This window comes from Marmota flaviventris, chromosome X, assembly GCF_047511675.1.
Source record: "Marmota flaviventris isolate mMarFla1 chromosome X, mMarFla1.hap1, whole genome shotgun sequence".
In the NCBI taxonomy this organism is placed as follows: domain Eukaryota; kingdom Metazoa; phylum Chordata; class Mammalia; order Rodentia; family Sciuridae; genus Marmota; species Marmota flaviventris.
The window spans coordinates 111,786,701-111,813,475 of NC_092518.1; the positions used below are offsets into that span (position 1 = coordinate 111,786,701).

At 36.4% G+C, this 26,775-nt stretch overlaps 1 protein-coding gene across 2 annotated transcripts in view; it reads left to right on the forward strand.

Annotated features, from left to right (window-relative positions):
- Ocrl (OCRL inositol polyphosphate-5-phosphatase) overlaps positions 1-26,775 on the forward strand; it is a 57,347-nt gene that overhangs the window by 12,438 nt on the left and 18,134 nt on the right. For both annotated transcript variants that reach the window (XM_071606032.1, XM_071606033.1), the window contains exons 5-16: positions 7,692-7,802; positions 8,223-8,312; positions 8,947-9,067; positions 9,151-9,312; positions 10,451-10,552; positions 11,103-11,217; positions 12,630-12,746; positions 12,844-13,031; positions 14,931-15,042; positions 17,832-17,941; positions 19,588-19,723; positions 25,997-26,107. In XM_071606032.1, the coding sequence (XP_071462133.1) occupies positions 7,692-7,802; positions 8,223-8,312; positions 8,947-9,067; positions 9,151-9,312; positions 10,451-10,552; positions 11,103-11,217; positions 12,630-12,746; positions 12,844-13,031; positions 14,931-15,042; positions 17,832-17,941; positions 19,588-19,723; positions 25,997-26,107 (1,475 nt within the window). The remainder of the gene's footprint in view (positions 1-7,691; positions 7,803-8,222; positions 8,313-8,946; positions 9,068-9,150; positions 9,313-10,450; positions 10,553-11,102; positions 11,218-12,629; positions 12,747-12,843; positions 13,032-14,930; positions 15,043-17,831; positions 17,942-19,587; positions 19,724-25,996; positions 26,108-26,775) is intronic.

The following is a 26,775-nucleotide window of genomic DNA, read 5'->3' on the forward strand; positions in this document are numbered from 1 at the left end:
TTACATATAATTTTTATCCTACATTTTAATTGAATAGTATATTGTGACACTTCCCATGTCATTTAAGCTTATTTTAAGACATTTTAATGACCAGAATTTCACCATATATATGTCAAATATATGTATTTATAAAGATGTTATTAAATTAACATATTTATAAAATAAAGTCACTGTCAGGAAACATTTTACATCTCTCTATTTGGTCCTGTTTTATATTTTTCAGTAGAATTTTGTAGTTTCTTCAATATCACATTTTTAGGTTAAATTTTTATGGTAGATTTTGTTTGCTGCTTTTATGAATCAATTTTTTTCTGTTCTCTTCCAGTTGTGTGTTATTAGTATACAGAACAAGTAATGAGTTGTAGATACTTAGCTTTTATCTGTCCATTTCACTGTTGATTTAGTCAGCTTTTTCACTTCTGTAACCAAAAGATCTGACAAGAACAATTATAGAGGAGGAAAAGTTTATTTGTGCTCACTGTTTCAGAGATCTCAGTCTATAGATGGACAACTCCATTGCTCTAGGCCAGAGTTGAGGCAGAACATCATGGCAGAAGGCATGGCAAAACAAAGAAGTTCAGGACATTACCAGGAAGCAGAGAGAGAGGTGGGGGGCATCCTCTCATCACATACAAAAGGCACACCCCAGTGACCCACCTCCATCTGCAACCTACCTGCCTACAGTTGCCACCCAGTTGATCCCTATCAAGGGATTAATGCACTGATTAGGTTAAGTCCATAAGGCATCATTTTACCTCTAAGCTTTCTTGCATTGTCCCACATGTGAGCTTTTGGGGGACAACTCGTATCTAAACCAAAACAACTGTATTTTTACTACACTTGGTTGTTTGTTTGTTTTTTTCCATTTTGGTAAATAGCCTTAATCATCTGTAAATTATAATTAAGTCTCCTTTCTATTAGCTATAACTGAGTTTTGGTTCATGTCTCAATACACCAGTGGCATTTTAGGGGACCAGTATTAAATCCTTATAAATACACCCCAAATTCCATGAGAATTGCTTCGGTGGTGCTTCACAGTTAAGGACATTTTTGCCTGCTGATTTGGCAGGTTTTTTTTTTTTTTAAACAAAGCCTATATTAAGAAATTCCATTTATTTCAAGTTTGTGTGTTCTTTATTTTTTGTTAGAGAAAATAACTTTTATTATTGAATAAGCATTAAAACAGAATGTGATGCACATCACAGAGGATTAGCTAAGAAACTACAAAGACAGAAATAAATCTTACTCATTTATGTATCCAAACAGATACAACCCATGATGCACATATTTGCAAGATAAACAATAACTAATTTTCAAGAAAGAGAACTTGATGGTATCACATATGTCACACAGTTCGTGCTAATTTTACCTGGTAGTTTGAGTGACTATCTGCATTATTTGACTGACTTTATCCAGAGGAAAAATAAATTTCCCATATTTTTATTGGAGGGGCCAGCTTTGCAATTTGGAGCAAAGTTCCCACAAAAGTTAGACTCAAAGACATGTCTCCTTCTTGGTCATATTGTGTGTTCTTTAAAAATCATGTATGTATACTGAATTTTATTTAATTTGTTTTCATTATTTTATGGAGATGGTTATATTTTCCTTGTTTTTCTTACCTATTAATGGACTGTATTGTACTAACAATGTTTTTTGTTTGTGTGTTTGTTTGCCATCCTGGGGATTGAACCTAGGGGACTCTACCACTGTGCTATACCCATAGTTCTTTTTATTTTATTTTGAGAGATTGTCTCATTAAATTGCTCTGGCTGGCCTTAAACTTGTGATCCTCCTGTCTCAACCTCCTGAGTAGCTGGGATTACAAGTGTGCAACAATATGCCTGGCTACTCTACTAATTATTAGTATTACCCTTCCTAATTTATTATTTAACAAATATTGTTGAGTACCTTCTATTTGCCAGGCATGGTTGTAAGAGCTTCAGAATCATCAGAGCACAATATAGATAAGGTTAGTTCTCCTGCTTTGGTTCTTCTTGTGTGATATTTGGTATGACAGCCACATAGATACCTATAATTCATTAATCCCTTCCATAAAAGTATGAATACATTTTATGGCCAGGCACTGTGCTAGCTCTAGTGATTTAGCAGAAAACAAGAAAATCTTGATAAATTGTGGATTTTAATACAGGAAACAGACTTTAAACTGATAAGGTACAGACATTAACATGATTGCAGTTTTGATAAATACTGTTAAAAAAGGGTATAAAGAGTATGTAAGCGGGATAACTAGATTAGGAATGGTAGCTAGGGAAGGACTCTTTGAAGAAGACATTTAAAGTGAGAGCAGGGGGGCCAATAACAGACAGATGCATACAGGAGAGAAAAAAGTATTCCAGGTAAACCAAGGTGGGAAGTAGATTCACAGTTTATTGGAAGTAAAAGATGACCAGTATGCCTGGGCTTTAGCACCAAGGCAAAACAGGCTAGAGCCAGATGCAGCTGAATCTTATAAGCCATACTGTTGAATCAGCATTTTTAGGTTTTAAGAAATGAGAAGACAGCAACTCGGGAGGTCAAGACAGGAGGATTGCAGGTTTGAGACCAACCTCAGTAACTTAGCAAGACTCCTTCTCAAAAAAATTTTTTTTTGTGTGTGAACACTTGTTTTCATTTAGTTATGTAAATACTTGCATGGAGACAACTTTATAAGAAACTCTTGAACTGTTTTTCCAAAGAAGTTGCACCATATTGAATCCCACATTGATTTCCAAGAATTCTGTTTACTCTGAATTTTTTAAATTTTTTTAATATTTAATTTTTAATTGTAGTTGGACACAATATCTTTATTTTATTTTTATGTGGTGCTGAGGATCGAACCCAGGGCCTCACATGTGCTAGGCGAGCGCTCTACCGCTGAGCCACAACCCCAGCCCCTTTACTCTGAATATTTACCAGCATTAATAATAGTTGGATTTTTTGACATTTAATTCTCTCTTCTAATTTTGCAGTAGTATTTAATTGTTGTTTTAATTTTCATTTTCCTAATGATAAATGATGATGAGTATCTGACACGCTAATCTGCTCTCTCTCTATCTTCTTTTTAAAAAATTTGTTCTAATCAGTTATACATGACAGCAGAATGCTCTTTAATTCATTGTACCCAAATGGAGCACAATATTTCACTTCTCTGGTTCTTTTTTTTAATATATTATTTTTTAGTTGTAGATGGACACAGTATCTTTATTTTATTTTTATGTGGTGCTGAGGATCAAACCCAGGGCCTCGCATGTGCTAGGCGAGCACGCTACCGCTGAGCCACAACCCCAGCCCCACTTCTCTGGTTCTAAGACACCTTCTCAATTAAAAAAATTCCAGCAGCTTGAGAGGCTGAGGCAGAGGATCATGACTTCAAAGCCAGCCTCAGCAACTTAGCATGACCCTGTTTCTAAATAAAATACAGAAAGGAATGGGGATGTGGCTCAGTGGTTAAGTGCCCATGGGATCAATCCTCAGTACACCCCTCAAAAAAAAAGAAAGAAAGAAATGATAAGAAAGTGACGGATTTTGTGCTGAGGTATCATAATTTTCATAGAAACAGAAAGACAAGCAAGTTGGGAGACTTTTTCAGTAGTATAAAGTGGAAGTATAGTGGCAATAGATATGGAGAGAAGTAGAGCTGATAGATGTATATGGAGGTAAAATCAATAGAAATTGGTTTGGGCATAGGAGTTACAGGAATAGAAAATGTCAAAGATGAATTCCAGGTTTCTGGCATGAATGTGGATGATGGTACCCATCATTTGCATAAATAGGTTACAGAAAGAATGAGTTTTCCTTTGAGAGAGTGTTATGAATTCAGATTTAGCTGTGTTTAGTTGAGACAGTTGACTGTAGATGATAAACTGGCAGCTAAATGTATGCATCTGAAGCTCAGAAGAAAGATTTGGGCCACTAGCACATAGATAATATTTGAAATCATGCGATGGCTGGGTACCATGGTGCATGCCTGTAATCCCAGTGGCTCAGGAGGCTGAGGCAGGAGGATCTCGAGTTCAAAGCCAGCCTCAGCAACTTGGTGAGGTCCTAAACAACTCTGTGAGATCCTGTCTCTTAACTGAATACAGGAAAGGGCTGGGAATGTGACTCGATGGTTAAGTGATCCTGGATTTAATCCCCGGTACCAAAAAAAAAAAAAAAAAAAAAAAGAAATGAGAGGACTGAGGATGTAACTTACTGGTACACTGTTTGCTTAGTACTGGTTCTATCCCCATACTGGAATTCCAAACAAAGGTGGTCTTGGTAGGAAGAAGTTTCTTTCTTGTCAGAAAGGAAAGGAGTACAATATGTAGTTTTCCAGGTGATGGCTTCTTTTTTCTGAAATATGAGGTGAAACAATCTGCTTAGAATGAGAGGGCATGAGAAGAGAAGATAAATGAGAAGGTTAAATAATTATTCCAGGTAGTAGTGGAAGACTAGTGACTGTGGAAACAGATTGCCTCCTAGGATAGAGGGCCTCGTTGAGGTTGGCAATTAAGAATTTATAATGATAGCGTGTGAGTGTATACACATATGTGTTTACTATCTGTGGTTGCTCAGTTATAAGAATAGAGAAGGCAATTAGTTGGGTTTTTGAGGGTTGGAATTTGGTCAGGTGGTGCCTTGGGTGACCATGGGTAAGGCAGTTGTAGGTTTTTGGACAGTGAGAAAGTGGAAGAATCAATGGGCTGGAGGTTCCCATGAGGGTAACGAACAATTACAGTGGGGATAATAAGCAAGTAAACAGGAAGGATTAAGAAGTCGGCTTGGGATATTTGTCATTGTGGGTTTTTTTTTTTGGGGGGGGGTGGTACTGGGGGATAAATCCAGATGAACCCAGGGATGCTTTCCCACTGAGCTGCATCCCCAGCTCATTATTATTGTTGTTGTCGTTATTATTTTGAGACAAGCTCTCACTGAGTTGCTTAAGTCCTCACTAAGTTGCTGAGGCTGGCCTTAAATTTGCAATCCTCCTGTCTTAGCCTTCCAAATCTCTGGGATTATAGGCATGCACCACCAAGTCCAGCTGGCATGGGATATTTGAATTAGAGATTTGTGAAATGGTGATGTTTCTATGATTAAAAAAATCCAGGTTATAACTGATGGAGTCCCAGTAGGGACTGAGGGAGTGGTGGCTGAGGTAGAGAGGGAAGGCCATTGGATGAAGAAGTTGAAAGTGTCCACAGGGTTTTCTGTGGTAATTTTAAAGAGACCCAAAATAATGGCAGGAGTTTGAGAAAGGAAAAGATCTTACATATTGAGTATTAAATTCTAGATTCCGAGGTTTTTAAGAGGTGGTGGATGGTCTTATAGAGGAGGAAAGGCAAGAAGATGATTCAATCCAATGGGTAAGCACCAAAGGAGAAAGGGTTTTTCCTGAGGAAGGAGAAGATGAAATGGTTTGGAGGTGGTATTACAACAAATAAGGACACCAACTTTAAATTCCATCCAGTGTAAGCCCAACAAGGTGATACGTGCCTATAATCTGTGTGTTTGTGTTTGTTCCATCAGGTGTGAAAGAATATAAGCAGCCTCCCCTAAGAGGACCACAGGGGAAGTGCCCCTCTTAGAAACAAGCCAGTTTGCAGTTGACTCTGATTTTCAATCTGGATACACAGTAGAATCACCTGGGGAGTGTTTTTAAAAACTGCCAGTGCCTGGGATTTATGACCAGAGATTGTTTTAATTGTGTTGGGTGAGGTCCAGGTGTCAATATTTTCTAAAATGCCTCTGATTATTGTAATGCATCCATGATTGACAGGTACAGGGAATGTTTAATGAAATTGAAGATATAATAGGGTTTGCTGTTCACGGAGGGTCTGAAGAGCTTTGGAAAGGGAAGAGAGTAAAGGCCAGGTTATGGGATAATTTGTGCTCTTTTCCAAGAAACATGGTGAGAGAACATCCAGTGATATTTTATAAGCAATTTCTGGCTATTAAGTAGGTCAGTTTTATATTTTCTAAAATACATCTTTCAAGACTTGTGGGAGAAAGAAAATGTGTATTCTTGTTCTAAATTTCTATCTGGTAGAAGCTGCTCCTTTTAAACTATTTTGAATAAAAAAATTATCTGAGAAAGGGAGGACTTAGTATGCCCTAAAGGAGTTTTCCTCTGTATCTTCAAGGCTGCTCCTAATTGACACTCTATTCATTCTCCTTCCTTTGTTTTCCTCCTTAGAGGCGCCCATTTGGATGCCTTCTTTCACATTTTTCTTAATTTTTACCTTTTTTTCCTTCTTCTGATCAGTAATTTAATTTTCCTTTTAAAAACTCATTATATGAAAATAGAAACAACAACAACAAAAAAAAACAATTAGAGGACAAAAGAGAACCAAAGGTTCAGAAGTGAATTTCCACCACACACACACACAAAAAAAAAAAAAAAACTAGGATTTTCTTTTCATTTCATTTCCTTTGCAATTTACAAGTGTGGAAGAGTCCAGTTCAATACTTATTTATTAAATGCCTTTTGTCTATGAAATCTGACATCACTATCACCAGCAGAATAGTTTGCCTGGGGTTTTCTCAGTTTTAACCTTGAAATGTTGAATTGTAGGATGTTGCTTAGTCCCAGACAATCCTGAGACAGTTGGTCACAGTAGACCATGGAAAGTATTGGGTAACCTGTATATGCAGCCTGCCCTTTGTCCTTAAGGAGCTCATAGTTTGGGGAGGGAAGGGGGAGCAGGAATCAGCATACCTAGTCAATTTGTTAGAATAAGAATGTAGCAGGGCGTGGTAGCTCACTCCAGTAATCCCAGTGGCTCAGGAGGCTGAGGCAGGAAGATGGAGAGATCAAAGCCAGCCTCAGCAATTTACTGAGGCCCTAAGCACTTCAGTGAGACCCTTTTCTCTAAATAAAGTACAAAAAAGGGCTGGGGATGTGACTCAGTGGTTGAATGCCCCTGGGTTCAATACCCAGTACCAAAAAAAAAAAAAAAACCAGAATGTAAACCAGTAAGTATATAGTTTTCCTGACTCACTATATCCAAATAGTTAACTTAAATAATAACTATGGGGCATCAGAAAGAGGAAGATAAGATGTTATACCCATAAAACATAAAAGCCCAAGGTAAATTTGTGTCTAGTTGGCTATATTTGGACCAAACCTCTCCTGGACATAGATCATTATATTGCTTTTGTAAGTTCATGCAAAGCATACATTTTTCAGTTGAGAATGAGATGTAGATGCTTCTTTTCCACATACTTCAGGCCAATTCCACTATTTTTAATGAGTTCATAAATTTAATTTACCCTGAACCTATAAACAACCATTTTATTTCCTTTATCCTCTTCATGCTTCAGATATTCTTACTATATTATCTGGATTTAAAATGGTAGGAATTTTCTCTTGTGAATAAGAGGAGAGTGATTGAGGAATTTATCTTTTCCTAGAATTTGGATGTTTCTGCATTGTCATCTGAGAGAGAGATCAGGTTTTAGTGTGTCTATCTCTAGATCTGGCCGATCTTTAACACAGTTGTCATCCCTGAGAGTACTGTCTTCTTCCCTTAGGCTTCCCTTCTTGATTCATCCCCCACCACCACACCAAATCCCTTGTACATGTGCTTCCTATGTTAGAGGTCTGGAATCTTTTGATATGGACTTTCTGATAACCTGGTAAGTTGAGAATATGATCTCAACACAGTATTGTATCCTATGACTGTCTGTGTTTGGATTTCAATTCTTTTTAGGTGGCTGCAAAATTCGGGTTCAGGGGGACTGGACCAGAGAGCGTCGCTTTGAAATCCCTGATGAGGAACATTGTTTAAAGTTTCTCTCAGAGGTCCTTGCTGCTCAGGAAGGTAACACAAGACTCAGTAATTTTCTTTCTATTATTTTAATGGGAGTGAAATACTGACATGTTGGTTCAGAGGCAAGTGGCCTTTAGCAAAGTGCCTCACCCTTGAGCCTTTATAGTTAATTTTTTTCTTCAGGAATGAACCTAGGAATAAGTTAGGGAACTTGTCTATTTAGCTATAAGGGCACTGAGCCAATTTCTAGAACCTTCAGTGTTATGTCATGCAGTTTACCACACATTGCAATCTTCCTTCTGCCCCCAGATGACCCTGGAGCTGCCCTTATTTCCTTAGTCTCTTCTATTACTTTAAGAAATTGTGCTGGCCCTTGCATTTGAGGAGTGTTGAGTGAATTGCTTTTGCTTATGATAAATTTCATTCAGAGCCTGGCTCTCCAGTTTCTGACAATGACCCTTATCTTTCCAGCTCAGTCACAGCTTCTTGCTCCAGAGCAAAAAGACTCATCTAGCTGGTACCAGAAATTAGACACTAAGGACAAACCTTCTGTTTTTTCAGGTACTGAAAGGATTCTTTTCTCCCTGGTTGCTGTGATCATTTCAGATCATTTAGATTTTATTAGGCCAGATGAGATGATATGGATTAAAGCCAATGTCAGATACAGACTCCTGTGGAGTGGTTTTATTGAGTTTGTGGCCACTGACTAATGTTCACTCCTAATCCTTTATGTGGTTTAGTAGCTCTTCAGGAGCCAGCAAAGTGGTAACAAGTACAAACTCCAGAGCCAGACAGCCTGGGTTTGAATCTCAAGTCTGACACTTACTAGTTATATGATCTTGGTCAAATTACTCAACAACTCTGAGCTTCTGTTTCCTTTTCTATAACATGGGGAAATTCTTACAGTGCCTACCTTTAGAGGTTTTGTGACGATTAAGTGAGGTAATGATATAATCACTGTCAAACAGTGCTAACTCTTTAATAAATGTTAGCTGTTATTATGCAGGTTCCAAATTAATGTAAACATCTGTTGTTCTAGTTAGTGTGTCAGTGCTTCAGGGTTGATATCCTTCTTCCCCCAACCTAAGTAGTTATGACCTTTTCTGTTCAGTAGTACTGCTGCAAATCAAAGCTGTGTCTACCCTGGCTATATGTTAGCTTTTTTCCCCATTTGACTTTGGGTTCTGGTCCTCAGGGCTTCTTGGATTTGAGGATAATTTTTCATCTATGAACTTGGACAAGAAAATAAATTCACAAAATCAGCCTATGGGGATTCATCGGGAACCCCCACCTCCACCTCCTTCATTGAATAGAATGTAAGTTTTACATTGAGGCATTTCCCCAGTAGGAGACTTATATTTTAGGTAATTTTACTTTGAATTCCTCGTTTATTTGCTAGGCTTCCACGTGAAAAAGAAGCTTCTAACAAAGAACAGCCCAAAGTGACCAACACCATGCGGAAGCTCTTTGTACCAAATACCCAGTCTGGCCAGCGGGAGGGTCTCATCAAACATATCCTGGCAAAACGAGAAAAAGAATATGTCAACATTCATACTTTCAAGTTAGTCTCTTTTCTACTTATTGAGTCTAAAATGTTAGGTATAACATGGTCATTTGATTCAAGCCCCTGCCTCGATGCTGGTCAATAGTATGATATCCAAAATAATGTAGAGGCTACAGTTTCTCTTGGTTTTTCTACCTATTAATAATGTCACATCTACTAATGTTTCTATCCACTCTTAGGGAACAAAATCAAGCTCTCATATACTAGTGAATTGTTCCCTAGAACATTTCATAAGCAAGTATGTATATTTATCTGGCCTGCTGAATTTTTTTCCAGTTAATATTGGAAAATTAAAGTTCACCATTACTTCTTAACTTACTTTGGTAAATTAAAGAAAGTTACTCCCAGTCTTCTTGGTTAAAAGGTCTATCAATGGGATTCTTTCCTCTGTATTATTTTTCATTTCACCTTTACTTGTTAATATACTCTTCTCTGGACCTGATATAGGTGATGTATGGCATCTATCCCTAGTATGTGAAGCAACAACACCTCTCTTTGTTATTCATGAAGAGAATGTCCATGTAGTCTAAGACTCCAGTTCCATCTGCTGTCCTATTATGTCTTTATTCTAATTCAATCATAACTATATCCTTATGAAAACTTTCAGTTCCTCATATTCCACACGAATATTTGTATGTAAACACTTAAGACAGCCCTTCTGCTTTCCTCCCTTAATACTATATCTGCCTCATCAGAATTTCCTACGCAGATGTCCTTGTAATCCTTTGGGAAGTGAGTTTTTGGATGCAACTACAGCTCCTTACAGAACAGTTATCCATATTAGAATAGCTTGCAACATGAAGATACCCCTTTGCCATCCATAAGCTCTCCATTCAAGTAAGACTTTGGATGGGTTTAACTGAAAGAAAATGTGGTAGAGCAATTAACTTTGTGTTTTTAAATTAGAGACTTGGCTCCTGTTGTAGATTCTTTCAATGTAAAATTTAGGGAAAATAAACCTACTGCCTTTGTACTCTACATGCAAGAGCTTTTTCTCGTGTGTGTGTGGCAAAACACTTTGAGGAATTATGTTGGCTTATTGTGAATATACCCTTGTGTAGAAATGACAAGAGAAGATATCTGTTTGTTCATACTTGACCCTTTTTTTCAAATTATTTTTGGTATTATGTATTAGATTTTTTGTTGGAACTTGGAATGTGAATGGCCAGTCTCCAGATAGCGCGTTAGAACCCTGGCTGAACTGTGATCCGAATCCTCCTGATATCTACTGCATTGGGTAAAGAACACTTCTAGAACTCCCTTTTGGCTATGTTTGGTGTTAGTTTACATAATGTTTACCTTCTTTTAAAACATATTTTGTAAAAACCTACTGTGACCATATAGATGAGAGTTACTGTGGATCATATTTGTGAAATCAGAATGAAACAGATACCTAACATGGTGTAAAGAAGAACCTGGTCCTCTTGAAATTCATAGAAAACTATATTCTAGATAGAAAACAAGACTTGAGGTCAATTCTAATAATGATTTTTCCTTTGTTATAAGAGCAAAGCTCTGCCAATATCCCTTGAGGGAGGTTTGATTTGTTTTCTGTATACCTTATAAATAACAATAGTGGGGATTCATTCTTTAGGTAAAAAAGCAACTTACTTAACTTACTGATAATCTTACTTGTTTAAATTACTGATAATCTAGGTCAACAGAACAGTTCTATAAAATTTCTCTTTCCCATTCTTTATTGGTATAATGTCTCTCAGCAAGGAAACAGGACAGGTAGCCAGAGATAATTCGGGAAAGGTATAGATCTCATTTCTTCTGTCTCTCAGATTCCAGGAGCTGGATTTGAGCACAGAGGCCTTTTTCTACTTTGAATCTGTGAAGGAACAAGAGTGGTCCATGGCTGTGGAAAGGGGTTTGCATTCCAAAGCCAAGTATAAGAAAGTAAGCTGCATTTAATAATCTTTTTTAGTATATGACTAAATAGAACTCACTGAGAGTTATTCCATTATCTGTAACTTCTTCTAAAAGAATGATTTAATTGAATTCTCTCCTGTGTGATACTAAGATAGGGCAGACTAATTATTCATACTTATTTCCTAAGAAAAAAGATTTCCTTAAGTTTTCTGACCCAATATTTTCATTGCTTAGATAGGCTTAAGGAGAAAACAGTTTTATTTTTCTCATATTGATAATTAAAAACAAATACACATTAACACAGTGCTGTCATTCCTGAGCTCTTTAAAAGGAGTAATCTGAGTAATTACCTCTCTATCTTTTAGCAGTTTATATAGGAAACATAACTCCTAAAGATATTATTCTTCTCATATAGGTTTTTGATTAGTACATCTCAAGGGCTAGGAATGTGACTTAGTGGTAGAGCATTTGTCTAGCATGTGCAAGGCCCTGTATTCCATCCCCAGCACCACCAAAGACAAACAAATAAACATCTTACACATATTTCCAACTCTTGTTCAGAGGTTAAAAATAATCAAAGGAGGGCTGGGGTTGTAGCTCAGTGGTAGAGCGCTTGCTGAGCATGTGTGAGGCACTGGGTTCTATTCTCAGCACCACATACAAATAAATAAAATAAATGTCCATCAACAACTAATTTTTTTTTAAAAATCAAAGGAAAAAGAATTATTGTTTATAGATTTAAATTTAATAGAAAATTAGAAATCAGAAACTAAGAAGGAAAAGTGGAAGGAAGAAACTGGGATAGCAGCCTTGTCTTTGTTATTTCATTTTTTTAATATTTATTTTTTAGTTGTAGGTGTACACAATGCCTTTATTTTATTTTTATGTGGTGCTGACAATCGAACCCAGTGCCTCATGCATGTTAGTCAAGCGCTCCACCACTGAGCCACAACCCCAGTCCCTGTTATTTCAATTTTTAATGGACTCTTGGTAGGCTAAACAGTGATTAATAGATCTAGAGTTGAATGTACTTGTTGTCACTCAAGGTTTTGGGTGTGTGTGGGGAGGAGATACTGGGGATTGAACTCTACCACTGAGCTATATCCCCATCCCTTTTTATTTTATTATTTTGAGACAGTCTTGCTTAGTTGTCAAGGTGGACTTTGAACTTGCCATCTTCCTGCTTCTGCCACCAAGTCTCTGGGATCACAGGTGTACACCACTACACCTGTTAAGGCTTTTAACTCTTATTAGCCAGCCTTATTAGAGCTTCCCCAGAGAATTTTGTTTTCTACTTTATGGGATCTGGTGAGAAATCAGAGGATTGGATTCAGATTTAGGGATCAGTATATCATTTTGGTGAAAATATTTATTTTGGAAAGTCAAATATGCAGTAAAAAGTGGTATTACAAACCCTTTTAACTCCCGGGCATTCATAGGTTCAATTAGTTCGCCTTGTTGGGATGATGCTCCTTATATTTGCCAGAAAGGATCAGTATCGTTACATCCGTGATGTTGCTACAGAAACAGTTGGAACTGGAATCATGGGGAAAATGGTGAGTTACTTTGGAAATGAAATTGACTATTGTTTATGTCCACAATAAATTCAATTTCTAGTTGTTGTGCTAACTGAATAATTACTTTTGCTAACAGGGAAACAAAGGTGGGGTAGCTGTGAGATTTGTGTTTCACAACACTACTTTCTGCATTGTTAATTCCCACCTGGCTGCCCATGTGGAAGACTTTGAGAGAAGGAATCAAGATTATAAGGACATCTGTGCAAGAATGAGTTTTGTGGTCCCCAATCAGACCCTTCCACAACTGAACATTATGAAACATGAGTGAGTGGCAAATCTCCCATGGCCTTTGAATATAGACATAAGAAGAGATTAAATGTGGGGAGAAATCATAGAGCTATGAAGAATAAGGGATTTCCATTTAGGAATTGGGGTCACAAAGAATAGAGGATCTTTTTTAGGAATAGCAGACTCATTGAGGTAGAGAAATTAGATTTGCCATCAAAAGAAAGGGTAGTGGAATTAGTGGAGCATCTAGAATAATGCTGAAGGGATCTGTTGATTCAGTCAATTTTTGTTTTTATTATAAAATAGAAGTGTTCATTGTGAATGTAATAAAAGATAAGATTAACAGTAACAATCCCTCATTTCTCATCCTTTACTCTCCCCAGCCATCCCAATCTCCAAAGGAAACATTCTTAACTGTTGGGTGTATATCCATCTATATCTACATTGTCCAATATGATAGCCAATAGCCATATGTGGCTATTGCACACTTGAAAATGGCTCTCCGAGTTTGAGATGTGTTGGAAGCATGAACTGTACACTGGATTTTGAAAACTTAGTAGGGAAAAATGTATCCCATTTCAACAATTTAAATATTAATCACATGTCAAAATAAAAAATTGGATATGTTGGGTTAAGGGAAATTTTTTTTCATTTGTTTATTTTACTTTTTAAATGCAGCTACTAGAAAATTTAAAATTTTATTGTGACATGCATTATAATTAATTCCATTCAACAGTGCTATCCTAGACTTTGTACATATATAAACACATACATGCTTATTGTATGTGACCATATCATTCTGTTTATTATGGATTTCTCTCCAAGTCAGTGCATACAAATACACATTACTATTTTTAGTGGCTGTGATTATTAATAGGGATGGCAGAAAGAGGTTAGTGAAGAATGGGACTTAATAGGGATAGAAGCAGAAATTCTTTGAGGAATTTATGGGGTGATAGTGGAAAATGATTAGTTAATACTGGTCATTAAATTTCTGAGAGTGTGATTTGGGATAAGTTTGAGATGGAAATTAGGAAAACAAAGGATGATTTAGGGGTATTAGAATCAGTAGAGAGGAGGATACTTGAGGAAAGATTAGGGAAGGGTAGTGGTATTGGAATATTTCCATATTGTTTCAACAGTTAGGATCATATATAATTCTGTTTCAAAGTGGTAAAGTCAAGGCCTTGAAATTTATGCTCATGAAGTTGCCCCACAATTACATAATTTATTTCCTCATTATCTCAAAATTTTCACATTGAATTTGGAATTGGTGCATTACTCATTGGGAACTTGATAGCTCACAAGAGAATCTGTTTTGATTTGATAATTTTAGGGTCTCCCTTTCAGCACATCTCAAAGGCTTATCACTGTCATTGGGAGCTAAGTATCCCATGGGATTCCAGTCTCCTTCTTAACTGCAATTTGGCCCTCAAATCTTGGGCAGGTGTAGATAGGTTGGCTATACTGGAGAGCCCTGGACCTAATTTTCCTACTGGGTCATCTCAGAGAGCTGTCCTGACCATGCAGACCTTAGCAGAGTCTGAAGAATCTCAGAGCTCTGAGAGTCAAAAAAAAAAAATGTTCAGTTCTCTTCTCCTAAATACCTGGCAAGCAACCAGGCAAAACTTTGAAGCTAATCCAGCAAATAAACCGTATTCTTCTCAGTCCATTAACTCCTTGGCTGCTGAATCCTGTATGTATACTATATTTCCCAGTTTTGTTCTTCATTTACGGAATACCTGTTTTCCCACCTATTTTATAATCCTTTCTCTCTCAGGTGTTGATGGTACTTGCCCCCAAAGGGTTAATGATAGTTTTAAACTTTTATAATGATGAATGAATCCTTGTAAATAATCTACTCATTTTCTTTTCTTCATTCTACTCTGATTTTTATGCTGATCTACTTCTGTTCAAATATTTCTTGGTCCTCAGTGTTGTAATTTGGTTGGGAGACTTGAACTACAGACTTTGCATGCCTGATGCCAGTGAAGTGAAAAGTCTTATTAGTAAGAATGATCTTCAGAGACTCTTGAAATTCGATCAGGTAAGTAAAGTTTCAATGGCAGAGATTATTAGGAGTATGAAATAGACACATGACAGGCATGTTTTACTCTAGGAAGAGATGGAAAAGTCATACTGTCTTGCAAAAAGTGTGACTAGTGATGAATTGAGTACATACTGTATTTATAGTGTTTTGATTAAGTGTTTGGATGGGAAGAGGGGAAATAACATTGGTGATAAAAAGTAAATATAACATTAGCAGGCAGAGATTTGTATAAATGAGTTGGAGAATGGGTGGGGTTAATTGGAGAACACTTCCTGGAGGAAGTGGGCCTTCATTTCTGTTGCTGTGGTTTGGCAGATGGAACAGGGAAAACTGTTCTATGAATACTTGGCAGACTGAGCAACAGTTTGGAGGTTATTTAGAAAAAAAAAAAAAAAAGGAGGTCCCATGAGGGAAATTGGGAAGCACCAAAAAGAGATTTGTTTGCTGGGGCTGGGGTTGTGGCTCAGTGGTGGAGCGCTTGCCTAATGTTTGTGAGGCCCTGGGTTTGATTCTCAGCAACTCATGTAAATACAAAAAATAAAGGTCCATTGACAACTAAAAAAATGTTTTAAAAAGAAAGATTTATTTGGGAAAAATAGCATAAGCTATAATCTGATTTGAACTGATTGATAAGTTGGGCCTTAGCTTGTATATAGCTGTTTGTGTTAAAACCTGTGGAAAAGGCACCAATTCTGTAACATTCAGGTAAAACCTGATATTCAGGAATCCAGTTCCCATATATGTGAGACAGTAAGTATATTTTCTGCTAGATCCAGCATGTGACTTAAATTTTAACTTCAGTGTATAGATACTGGCTATTACAAGTTAGTGATTTTTTTTATGGTGGAGTCCAGTTTATTCCATAAACATATTTAGATTCTGGTAAAATAATTCTAGTTAGAGTCAGTGTCAAGTAGAAAGAATGAACACATTTTCCTTTGTCTTGAAATTTTCCTTTTTGAAAAATCTAATTCACCCAAGGAAAGGATGATTGGTTACCTAAACATCATTGAAGAATGAAATCCTTTCCAAGATTGTTTTTATTGGTTTATCCAAATGAATTATACAGAATGGTGGGTTTCATTGTGGGATATTTGCACATACATAAAAACACAATTTGATCAAGCTTTTTAATTTTTTGATTAACATGCATTTATTGTATATATTAATAATGTTCAGTGTGATATATCAACACATGCATGCAGCATGTACTAATCAAATCTACCCTCCCCTCCACCCTCCCCAGCCTTTAGTATCATATTTTATATTGAGGTTGCCTTTTTTTTTAACTTCCACATATTAGAGACAACATTTAGTATTGTCTGTGTCTGGCTTACTTCCCTTAACCACATAACGACCTCTAGTTCCATCCAGTTTGTTGCAAATGACATGATTTATTTCATTCTTCATTATGGCTAAATAATACTCCATTGTGCATATATATCACATTGTCTTTATTCATTCATCCATGGACACCTAGATTGATTTTGTATCTGGTATTGAGAACAGAGCTGCAATAAACATGGGTATGCAAGTATCACTTTGATATATTGATTTTATTTCCCTTGAATAAATACACAGAATATCACGATACTAGCATAAGAATGAATGCTTCTTATTGAGAAAAGAAAATGTTTTCACTTAATTCACATGTCTTTAAATCTTTGTGGAGAACCATTTTGGCCTTTAGACATGGTCAAAGTTCAGATGTTTTACTGTAGTATGGTTTTTGTAGGGAACCTTTCTTGACTGTTTACCTTTGTATTGAGTTTGGCTAATTTCTTTGCATTTCTTCCTCTTTCCTGCCTCCAAAAGGAGTACAGTTGGAGTAAATTCTGAATCTTATGTAACTCTGGTAAAATAATTGAGTGAGGATAACTTTCAAAACAATTTGTAACTATTCCTGAATTCAATTTTTGGAATTATCCATTTAACAATTGTTTGTTTATATTTAATTATAATTTTGCTGGATTGTTCTTGCCCAGCTCCAAGGAACTTATGATTATTCAAATTTCATGTTTCCATTTTACCTCTAGCCACTATTAGTGATAAAACAAATAGTGATGTGCAAATAATGTGTATCCTATATGAGGGTGAATTTAGATGCTGTGGGAATGCCAATATTTAAATCATAAGATACAGAAATTTTATTTATGTAGTCCCCCACAGTTGTAAAAGCTGTGGAATTGGATACTTAGGAAGGGAAGCAGTAGCCAGGCATGGTGATATATGCCTGTATCCCAGCTGCTGGGGAGTGAGTGTGAAGCAGGAAGATCTTTGTGGCCAGCCTCAGCAGCTTAGCAAGACCCTGTCTCAAATTAGGAGAGAGGAGGGATGGGAAAGGAGAGGAAATACAGAATGAATTTGACAAAATTATGCTATGTGCAAGTATAAATATACCATGGTGAATTCTACTTTTAAGTATATCTATAAAGCACCCATTAAAAACAAATAAATAAATGGAAGGTAGACAGTAGAGAAAGAGGGAATAGGAGAGAGGAGGAGGGGAAAAGTTGGGGAACCCAGGAAGACTGTAATGGAATAAATTAAATTCCATGCATGTATGATTATGTCAAAATTAACACAATTATTATGTGCATCTTTAATACACTAATAAAAGGGGTGGAAAATATTGGGGATATAGCTGAGTGGTAGAACCACCCTGGGTTCAATCCCTACTTCCATGAATAAAAAAGAAAAAAGAAATGGGAGTAGTGACTAATCAACCTGATTATCACTTACATTAAGAGAGTATTATGCTTATGTGATCTTATTCCTATCTTTAGCTAAATATCCAGCGCACACAGAAAAAAGCTTTTGTAGACTTCAATGAAGGGGAAATCAAATTTATCCCCACTTACAAGTATGACTCGAAAACAGACCGATGGGATTCCAGGTAAAGTAATAAGAACCTCCTCACAGAATAAGTTAAGTCTTAATCTTATATTTGTCTCTCCTGTGTCAGTAAGAGACTACGAATTTTTTAGTCCATACCATGAGAAGAGATAAAAACCTAATGGCTCAGTGCTGTTGCTAGGGTGTTTTTAATTTCTGTGTACTCAAAGGTGATCCTATCTTAGGAAAGTATTATTACTTTATGTCAGAGCTGGTGAAGTTTTATGGGTTGCCTGTAGTATGTATTTTTATCACCTCAACATACTTGCTTAGATTTTTAAAATATTTTTTTAGCTGTAGATGGACACAATACCTTTATTTTATTTGTGTATTTTTTTATGTGGTGCTGGGATCAAACCCACTGCCTCACACATGTTAGGCAAAGTACTCTACCACTGAACCACAACACTGGCCCTTGCTTAGATTTCTGACTTCTAATCTTGCCCCTGTTTCTCACCTTTTGCCCTCTTCTGGTCCTTTGTACCCAAAGTGCTTCTCAGCTGTTTAATGCAAGATACCAAAAGGTAAAAACATAGAGCCATGAAAGGTTGTTCTAGCACAGTAGTTCTTAACCCTGAGAACATGTTAGAATCTCTTAGAGAGCTGTTTAAGATACTGATGCCTGGACTCCATATCTGCCACTATTGGAGAAAATTAAGAATGATCTAGGAGACCTTTTGATTGCCTAATCACCCCAGTGAAGTGCTCCTGTCAGTAAGTTCTTGGTAATTATTTTTCTTCTCCCTACAATCTTTGTTTCTTATAGTTTACTAGCTGGTTGAACACAGAAGTTTGAAAGAGAAAGCATCCCTGGGCATACTCAGCTGTTTCCTTCTCTGAGAACTCTGGGGCAGCATGGGGTGGGAGGAGTCTGTATTCCTATGTTCCAATGGAGCTGGTCACCAAAAGAAAAGTGACACTAATGGATGATGTATACTTTACCTTGTTTCTTCCACTCACCTCACTTGAGATCCAGCTGTAGAGCTACTGATAAGAAATATTCATGTCATCTTCTAGATCAGGTGTACAAGGTGTTGCTTATTTTACTAGAATGATGAATAGGTTTCTTCCTACTCTTAGTAGTCTATGGATTGTTGCATACTCAGTCTTAAATGCTTTGAAGTTAGTTCATATCTTTCAGAAGAAGCTACATTTGTCCATAAAAGTTCAGGTTTAAGGAGAAATCTCTTATTAATCCTCTCCAGAGATTAAGCCTAGTTTAGGAATAGAGGCTTGGATTTTTAAACCTTATTAGCTATCTGTATGTTGCAACATAGAGCAAAGAAAGAGGAAGTGTTCAGAATAGAATCCTGACCTTTTGAGGCTATTTTAAGAAAATTGTTGAAGATGTAATCCTAATCTTAGAAGAACCATTTATTCATTCATTAGATAACTATTCATTGAGCAGCCACTTTACACCAGATACTATGCTTACATGCCAGGAGTTCCATGGCAGACAAGCAGACACAGTCTCTTAACAGAGCTTGCAATGCAGTCAGGTAGAGATGATAGGGGTCCTTTGGAAAGGAATACATGGCTATTTGGGAGCATATAACAAAAGGGCCTAATGCAGGTCTTAAACCAGTGTGGTAGGTAGATGTTCTTCTGTGATATGTTCTCACTCTACCTCATTTTTTTTATTTACAGTGGAAAATGTCGGGTTCCAGCTTGGTGTGACAGAATTCTTTGGAGAGGAACAAATGTTAATCAGCTTTATTACCGGAGTCACATGGAACTGAAAACCAGTGACCACAAGCCTGTTAGCGCCCTCTTCCATATTGGGGTGAACACTTGTTTGTTCATTCATTTCTGTGTTAAGTATTTCTAGAGCATTATTTAGACTCAGAACAGATTAGTATTTTAGTGAGCATTAATGTTCCATAACTGAATAATCATTTGCAGGTGTTGAAAAGTTAATACCCTCAGTCCTCCCAATTGCTGTCCTTATAGTCTTCATGTGCCAGACCTTTGTGTGACACAGAATTTTCTCATGGTACCTAATGATTGGGTGGTGACCTGAACCTCCTAAAGTCAGTACCATAAAGAAAAGTTGGAAGCTACGTATTAAAGTACGACTGACTTTTCATCAGATAGTAAGGAAGGGAAGTACCAGGAGTAAGATTTGGGGTGGTGAGGGTTGACAGCAGGAGAAAAGGCACAGATGATCAGAATGTGACCAAATCTGCATATTAGCTTAAGAGGTATATGTGGTGCCATCCCTACTACAGTAAAGTCTTCCTGTCTAGGAGCATAGGTTTTAAGTTATTCTTTAATGTTGTTGCATCTTGGGCTGAGTTAATGGCCATTTATTTAATTTTTTTAGAATCTTTTTGTGAGTAAAGTTTTCTTTTCCCATTGTATGTTTTAGCTGTGTGTTATTAATATACAGATTACGTTTTGTAATCTTGCTGATTTAATTTATTATAACCAGTATGTTTACAGTATTTCTTGTGGGTTTTCCACACTTGTGGACATGTAATCTGTTGATTTATCTAGTGCAGGACTCGGTAGGATGAACTTTATAGTAGCCTGCTTGAATTTGCATTTCAGCTCAGCCATTTTCTAATTGTGTGGTCATAGAATGTAATGTCCCAGTGTCTCAGTCTCCTCCTCTATAAAATGTGGATAACAATGGTACCTACTTATGCAGGTTAATGAATTCAAACTTGTAAAGAGTATAATAGGGTAGATTTCATTCCTCTATGTTTATATCAATTTTTTTTTTTTTTTTGCTTCTGAGATAGCTATCACCAGCATTGCTTATCCCACTCCTCTTTTTGAAAGAATGACCTTAGGACTTTTCCTGGAGGAACAAAATTAATTCCTATTCTTTTTTAATAAAATGTTTGTTTAGCTGTAGATGGACACAATATCTTTATTTTTATTTTTATTTGTTTATTTTTATGTGGTGCTGAGGATCGAACCCACTGTATCATATGTGCGAGGCAAGCACTCTACCACTGAGTTACAACCATAGCCCAGTTCCTTTTTATAAAAAATTCATTTATTTATTTTAATTAGGTATATATGACAGCAGAATTCATTTTGATTCATTGTACACAATTGTAGCACAACTTTTCATTTCTCTGGTCTAACACAATGTAGTGTCACACCATAGATGCAGTCATACATGTACCTAGGGTAATAATGTCCATCTTGTTCACCATCTTTCGTGCCCAGCCCAATTCTTGTTCCTTGAATATATTTTAAATTTTATCAGGACAGTCATCATTTTGGTTTTTGTCTATTAGAAAATTGTATTGTGGGATTGTTTTTGTTTGTTTTGTTTTTATTAGTGCATTATAGTTATATAGAATAGTGTGTTCATTTTTTTAAGTTTTTGATATTTTATTACTTTAAGTAGCAGTCGGTCCAGACATCACACATATAAAAAGGAAAGTTATAGCATTTCTTTGCAGCAGAAGCAACTATTTCACATGATTTTTTTCACCTCTATACTAATTTATTATTAATATGTTTCTCCCAATGGCTTTTCCTTGATTTTTAATGAGTTTTGGTAGTTGGGTTCATTTTGACAAACTCATACATATGTGGAATTTAATTTACTCCATATCAGTCCCCGGTGCCTCCTTGCTTTCCCTCCTCTTCCTTCCCTCTATTCCCCTTTCTCTACTCTATTGGTCTTCCTTTCACTTATTTTTTGTCTATTTTTAAAAATATTTTTTTAGTTATTGATGGCCCTTTATTTTATTTGTTTATTTATATGTGGTGCTGGGAATTGAATGCAGTGCCTCACATGTCCAAGGCAAGCGCTCTACCACTGAGCTACAACTCCAGCCCCTATTCGTCTGTTTTTAATTGGCACTTTATAGATATACATAAAGGTGGAATATTTATACATGCATATAGCCTGATTTTTGTCAAATTCATTCTGTATTTCCTCCCCATTCCTGTTCCTCCCAATCATCTTCTTCTACTACAGTGATCTTCTTTGTATCTTTATTATACCTGATCCCCCACCCCTTTTTCCCTTACTTTGCTCTAGCTTCCGCATATGAGAGAAAACACTGGACACTTGATTTTCTGAGTTTGGCTTGTTTAACTTCCATCTATTTACCATAAATGCCATAATTTCATTCTTTTTTATTTATTTATTTATTGGTACCAGGGAATGACTCCAGAGTCTCTTTAATACTGAGCCACATCCTCAGCCCTTTTTAATTTTTATTTTGAGACAAAGTCTCACTAATTGCTTAGAGCCTTGCTAAATTGCTGTGGCTGGCCTCAAACTTGTTATCCTCCTACCTCTGTCTCCCAAGCTGCTGGGATTACAGGCATGCACCACCTGTCTATAATTTTGTTCTTTATGGCTGAGTAAAACTCCATTATGTGTATATACCACATTTTCTTAAACCATTGATCTATTGATGGGAAATTCTGCTGGTTCTATAATTTGGCTATTGTGAATTGTGCTGCTGTAAACACCTATGTGACTGTATCACTATGGTATGCTGATTTTTTTTTCCTTTGGGATAAATACCAAGGAGTGGAATAGTTGGGTTACATGCATGGTTCAATTCCTAGTTTTTTTGTGGGATATCCATATACTTTCCAGAGTGGTTGTGCTAATTTGCAGTCCCACCAACAATGTGTAAGTGTTCTTTCCCTCCAACATCCTCACCAGCATTTATTATTATTTGTTTCTTTGATAACTGTCATTTCGACTGGATTGGGTGAAATCTTAGTGTAGTTTTAATTTGTGTTTCCCTGGTTGCTAGGTGTGTGTGTGTGTGTGTTGCTGGGCTTTGTGCATGCTAAGCACATACTATACAACTGAGTTATACCACCAATCCCCATTTGGAAATCATTAAAAAAATAATGAGTAATAATAGTAAGTTAGTAGCCGTGTGCCAGGAACTGTGCTAGGCAATTTTTACATATCTCACTTACTTCCCACAACAATTCTTTGAATTAAATATTTCCCACTTAGCAGATGAGCAAATGGAAAACTTGCAAATTAAGATAAATTCTTTGAGAGTATTTAGCTAGAAGGAGAACTGAGATTCAAATCTTAAGTCTGTTTAACTCCCTAACCTATGGTCTTTCCACTACCCCACAATTCCCGTATTCTAAAGTACTTTTTAACTAAATCTGCCTTCAGATCTTACTTTTAGCCCATCAAATTCCATATTGTAATTGGAAGCATACCTCTTTTCTTCGTTTGAATTCTCTTAATCCATTTTATGAAGATGTTGTTCCTCAAACACTAACCTCCTTGGTTTAATCAGTTATGCTTGGCTTTTTGTTGGTGTTTATTTTCAGAACCTTGAAATATTGTTTTCCAGCTGTTGGGGATTGAACCCAGGATGCTTTAATACTGAATTCCATCCCTAGCTCGCTCTTTTCTTTCCTTTTTGAGACAGGATCTTACTAAGCTGCCAAGAGTGGCCTCAAATTTGCAATCCTCCTTTCTCAGCCTCCCAAGTCACTGGGATTACAGGTGTGCACCACCATGCCCAGCAGAACCTTGAAATATTTTTAATGCTTTATTACACATTAATCCAGAGCTTTCAGTAGGATATTTTTTTTTAAATTTATAGGCTTTTTGAGTGTCTTTAACAAAAGACTACTTTTCTACTTGTTAATAATTTTAAAAATTATATACCAGTTTAAAATAAATAAAAATTAAAAAAAGAATGACTTTAAAAAAATAAAAGTGCTTTTTCTTTAAAATAATAATCTAAGCAGAATTTACAAATATGCCTGAAGTTCTTCAATCCCTGTCCTCATCTCCTACTCCCAACTTTACATAAACCCCCTTCCCAGCCAGTCCAATGCCCCTTATAAGTTTATATCTTCCTAGACCAGAATTGTCCACTAGAGCTTTCTGTGATGATGGAAATATCCTATGTCTGTGCTGTCCAGTCCAGTTGCTTCTAGGCATAGGTGACTATTGAGTACTTGAAGTGTGGCCATTGTGACTGAGAACTGAATTTTTAACTGGGCTCAATTTGTAGCAATTTAAATTTATATGTCCCCCACATGTCTAGTGGCTATTGTATTGGACAGTGCAATTCTAGACCTTTGCATGTGCTTTTTTGTTTACCCATAGACAAAATACTGTTTTGTGTATAACTTTGCATATATTGTAAGTAGTCTCATGCCATATGTGTTGGTCTGTGACTTGGTTTTTTTGACATTTAATAGCATGTCTTCAAAAGCTCTCTATAATATATTACATAAAGATCTAGCTCATTGTACTTTTTTATAATTCCTAATTTTGTTGGTAATTTGTTTTTCTGAAATGAATATAGCAGATGGTGAATTCTTTGGTTTTCCCAGCCTCATTATCCTTAATGTGCCATTAATTCATGTTAACCCACTGAGGAAGTGTTTGCTTTTATTGAGTAACTACTCCATATTTTGGACTCTTGGGCATGCTATGATTCGAGGCTTTAAAAACCACATTATATTTTCACCACCATTGGCACCAATGACTTGTTAGCAAAGAAGCCAAATGCTCTTTGGCCATTTAATTTCAGAACACTTGCTGTGGGCTGACTGAGATTAAGGTGAGATAGGGTTCCACCCCTGGGCTTGGTACTGTGATCTGTTGATTGATTCTCAGACTTCTAGGGACAGAATTGTCTATAGAGAGCTTTAAAAATGTATGGATGCATGGGTACCCCTGAAGATTGTGATTGGTAGGCCCAGGCACCTGTGATATTTAAGACTTAACCAAGTTAATTCTTTCCAATATTTAGTATTTTAGAAAGAGTCCAGCTAGAAGTCCAGCCATCACCTCTGGTATACTCTGGCAGTGAGCAAGTTTTGTATCTTGATGTTCTTAACTATCAGAATATTCCTTGCTTTGAAAACCTTGCAGGTTATTGTCATAAAAAGACATGTAAAATACTTTCTTGAAATAAAAAGTTCACAAAATTTCATGAAAGTATAAAATTCATCTTAACACTGTGTATAATATGGAACCTGGTGACACTAAAGTGATTAATCCTCAGTTCCCTAAGAGTTCTGGTTCAAATATGTAAAAAACTTCTCCAGTCTGAGATCTTTGGCTCAGCTTTGATGTTCAGTTTTCCACATCTGTTTTAGAACTTTTTCTGTATACATGAATCTTTTTTAAAAACATGGAATATTGTGCAATTTTTTCTTCTAAGAAAGAATCTGATGTCTCAGTAAGTTAAAATGCTGTTATTTATATTAACTTTTACCATTGGTTTGTATGAAGTTGTAGCATTTTTTTAAAAAAGAAATACGGCTACATCAGGAAGTTAAAGTGCTGTATCAGGTGGGAAATATTTTGATTAGTCCAGATGATTTGTTTGTTGCCATGGTTTTACTCCAGAACATTATGTGTTGGCCATTTTCTAAAATGGCCACAGTTTCCATTTACTAACATACCTTTGCTATTATATAATCTGAGCAGTGTTATTATGATTCTTGGCATTGTGCATAACAGCTAATGGAGTTAAATGCTTTAATCATATTTTCTGCTGTTTCACTACTTTATGATGATTGTGAAAAACAGTAATGGGTATATTTTGGCACTGTCATTATGTACAATGCAGAAAATCGTTTTTACCACAATCATCACATTTTCTCAAGTACAAAATAAATTAACAATGGAGCAAGAAAATTTTCTTCCCAAATATTTATTATTACCAAGCTTTTTAACTTAGAGATTTAACTTTTCTAGAAAGTTAGACAATTAATTAACCTTACCTTTACTTTAAAGTGTATGCTTCTATAATACTTACTAGATTAATTTATGTTTGCTTTAGTAACATTTATTTTTTTAACTATTTTTAGCTGTAGATAGAGACAATACCTTCCTTTCTTTCTTTCTTTATTTATTTATTTTAGAGAACCTTTGGAGATACAGAAGACTAAAATAAAGATCTATTTTCTTTCAGAGGAAAGTCGTGGATGAAACAAGATATCAAATTTTTAGGATGTTATTCATATCACAGTTTTTTAAATGATCGCTTTAATGACCGATTGAATTGTTAAATAATCTCAAAGGGAGATGAACTGGGAGCACGTAAGACTGAAAAGAGGGTTTGTTTTCTTTTAGGTGAAGGTAGTGGATGAACGGAGGTACCGGAAAGTCTTTGAAGATATTGTACGCATCATGGACAGAATGGAAAATGACTTCCTTCCTTCCTTAGAACTCAGCAGGAGGGAGGTGAGCAAAATACACAGGCTCCCTGTCTACTGCCCATTGTGATGAGCACAAAGGAGACTATAATACTTAGAAAAGGCATCAAGGAGCCAGGCAAAGGTAAAGGCCTATAGTCCCAGCTATTCCAGAGGCTGAAGCACGAAGGTTGAAAGTTCAAAGCCAGGGCTGGGGCTGTAGCTCAGTGGCAGAGCACTTGCCTAGCATGTGTGAGGCACTGGGTTCAATCCTCAGCACCACATAAAAATAAATAAATAAAATAAAGGCATTCTGTCCATCTACAACTACCAAAAAATTTTTTTTAAAAAGGAAGTTCAAAGCCAGCCTGGGAAATTTAGTAAGACCCTGTCTCAAAATAAAACAAAGGACTGAGGCTAGAGTTCAGTGATTGAGTGCTTGCCTAACATGCAGGAATACCTGAGTTCCATCCCCGTACTAAAAGAAGAGAAAAGAAGGGAAAAGAAAAGGCAATAAGGCAAAGTGGTTAAGAGCACGTGTGCTGGAGTTAGAGTGCCTCCATTCAAGTCCCAGTACTGCTGTTTATTAGGTGTATGATTACAGGCAAGTGTCTTTCACTCAGTTTCCTTCACTAGATTAGGGGTTAATTGTAAGATGAGTTAATATATGGAATAGCACCTACCTGGCACCTGGTAAGGCTCCATATTAGCCACTCT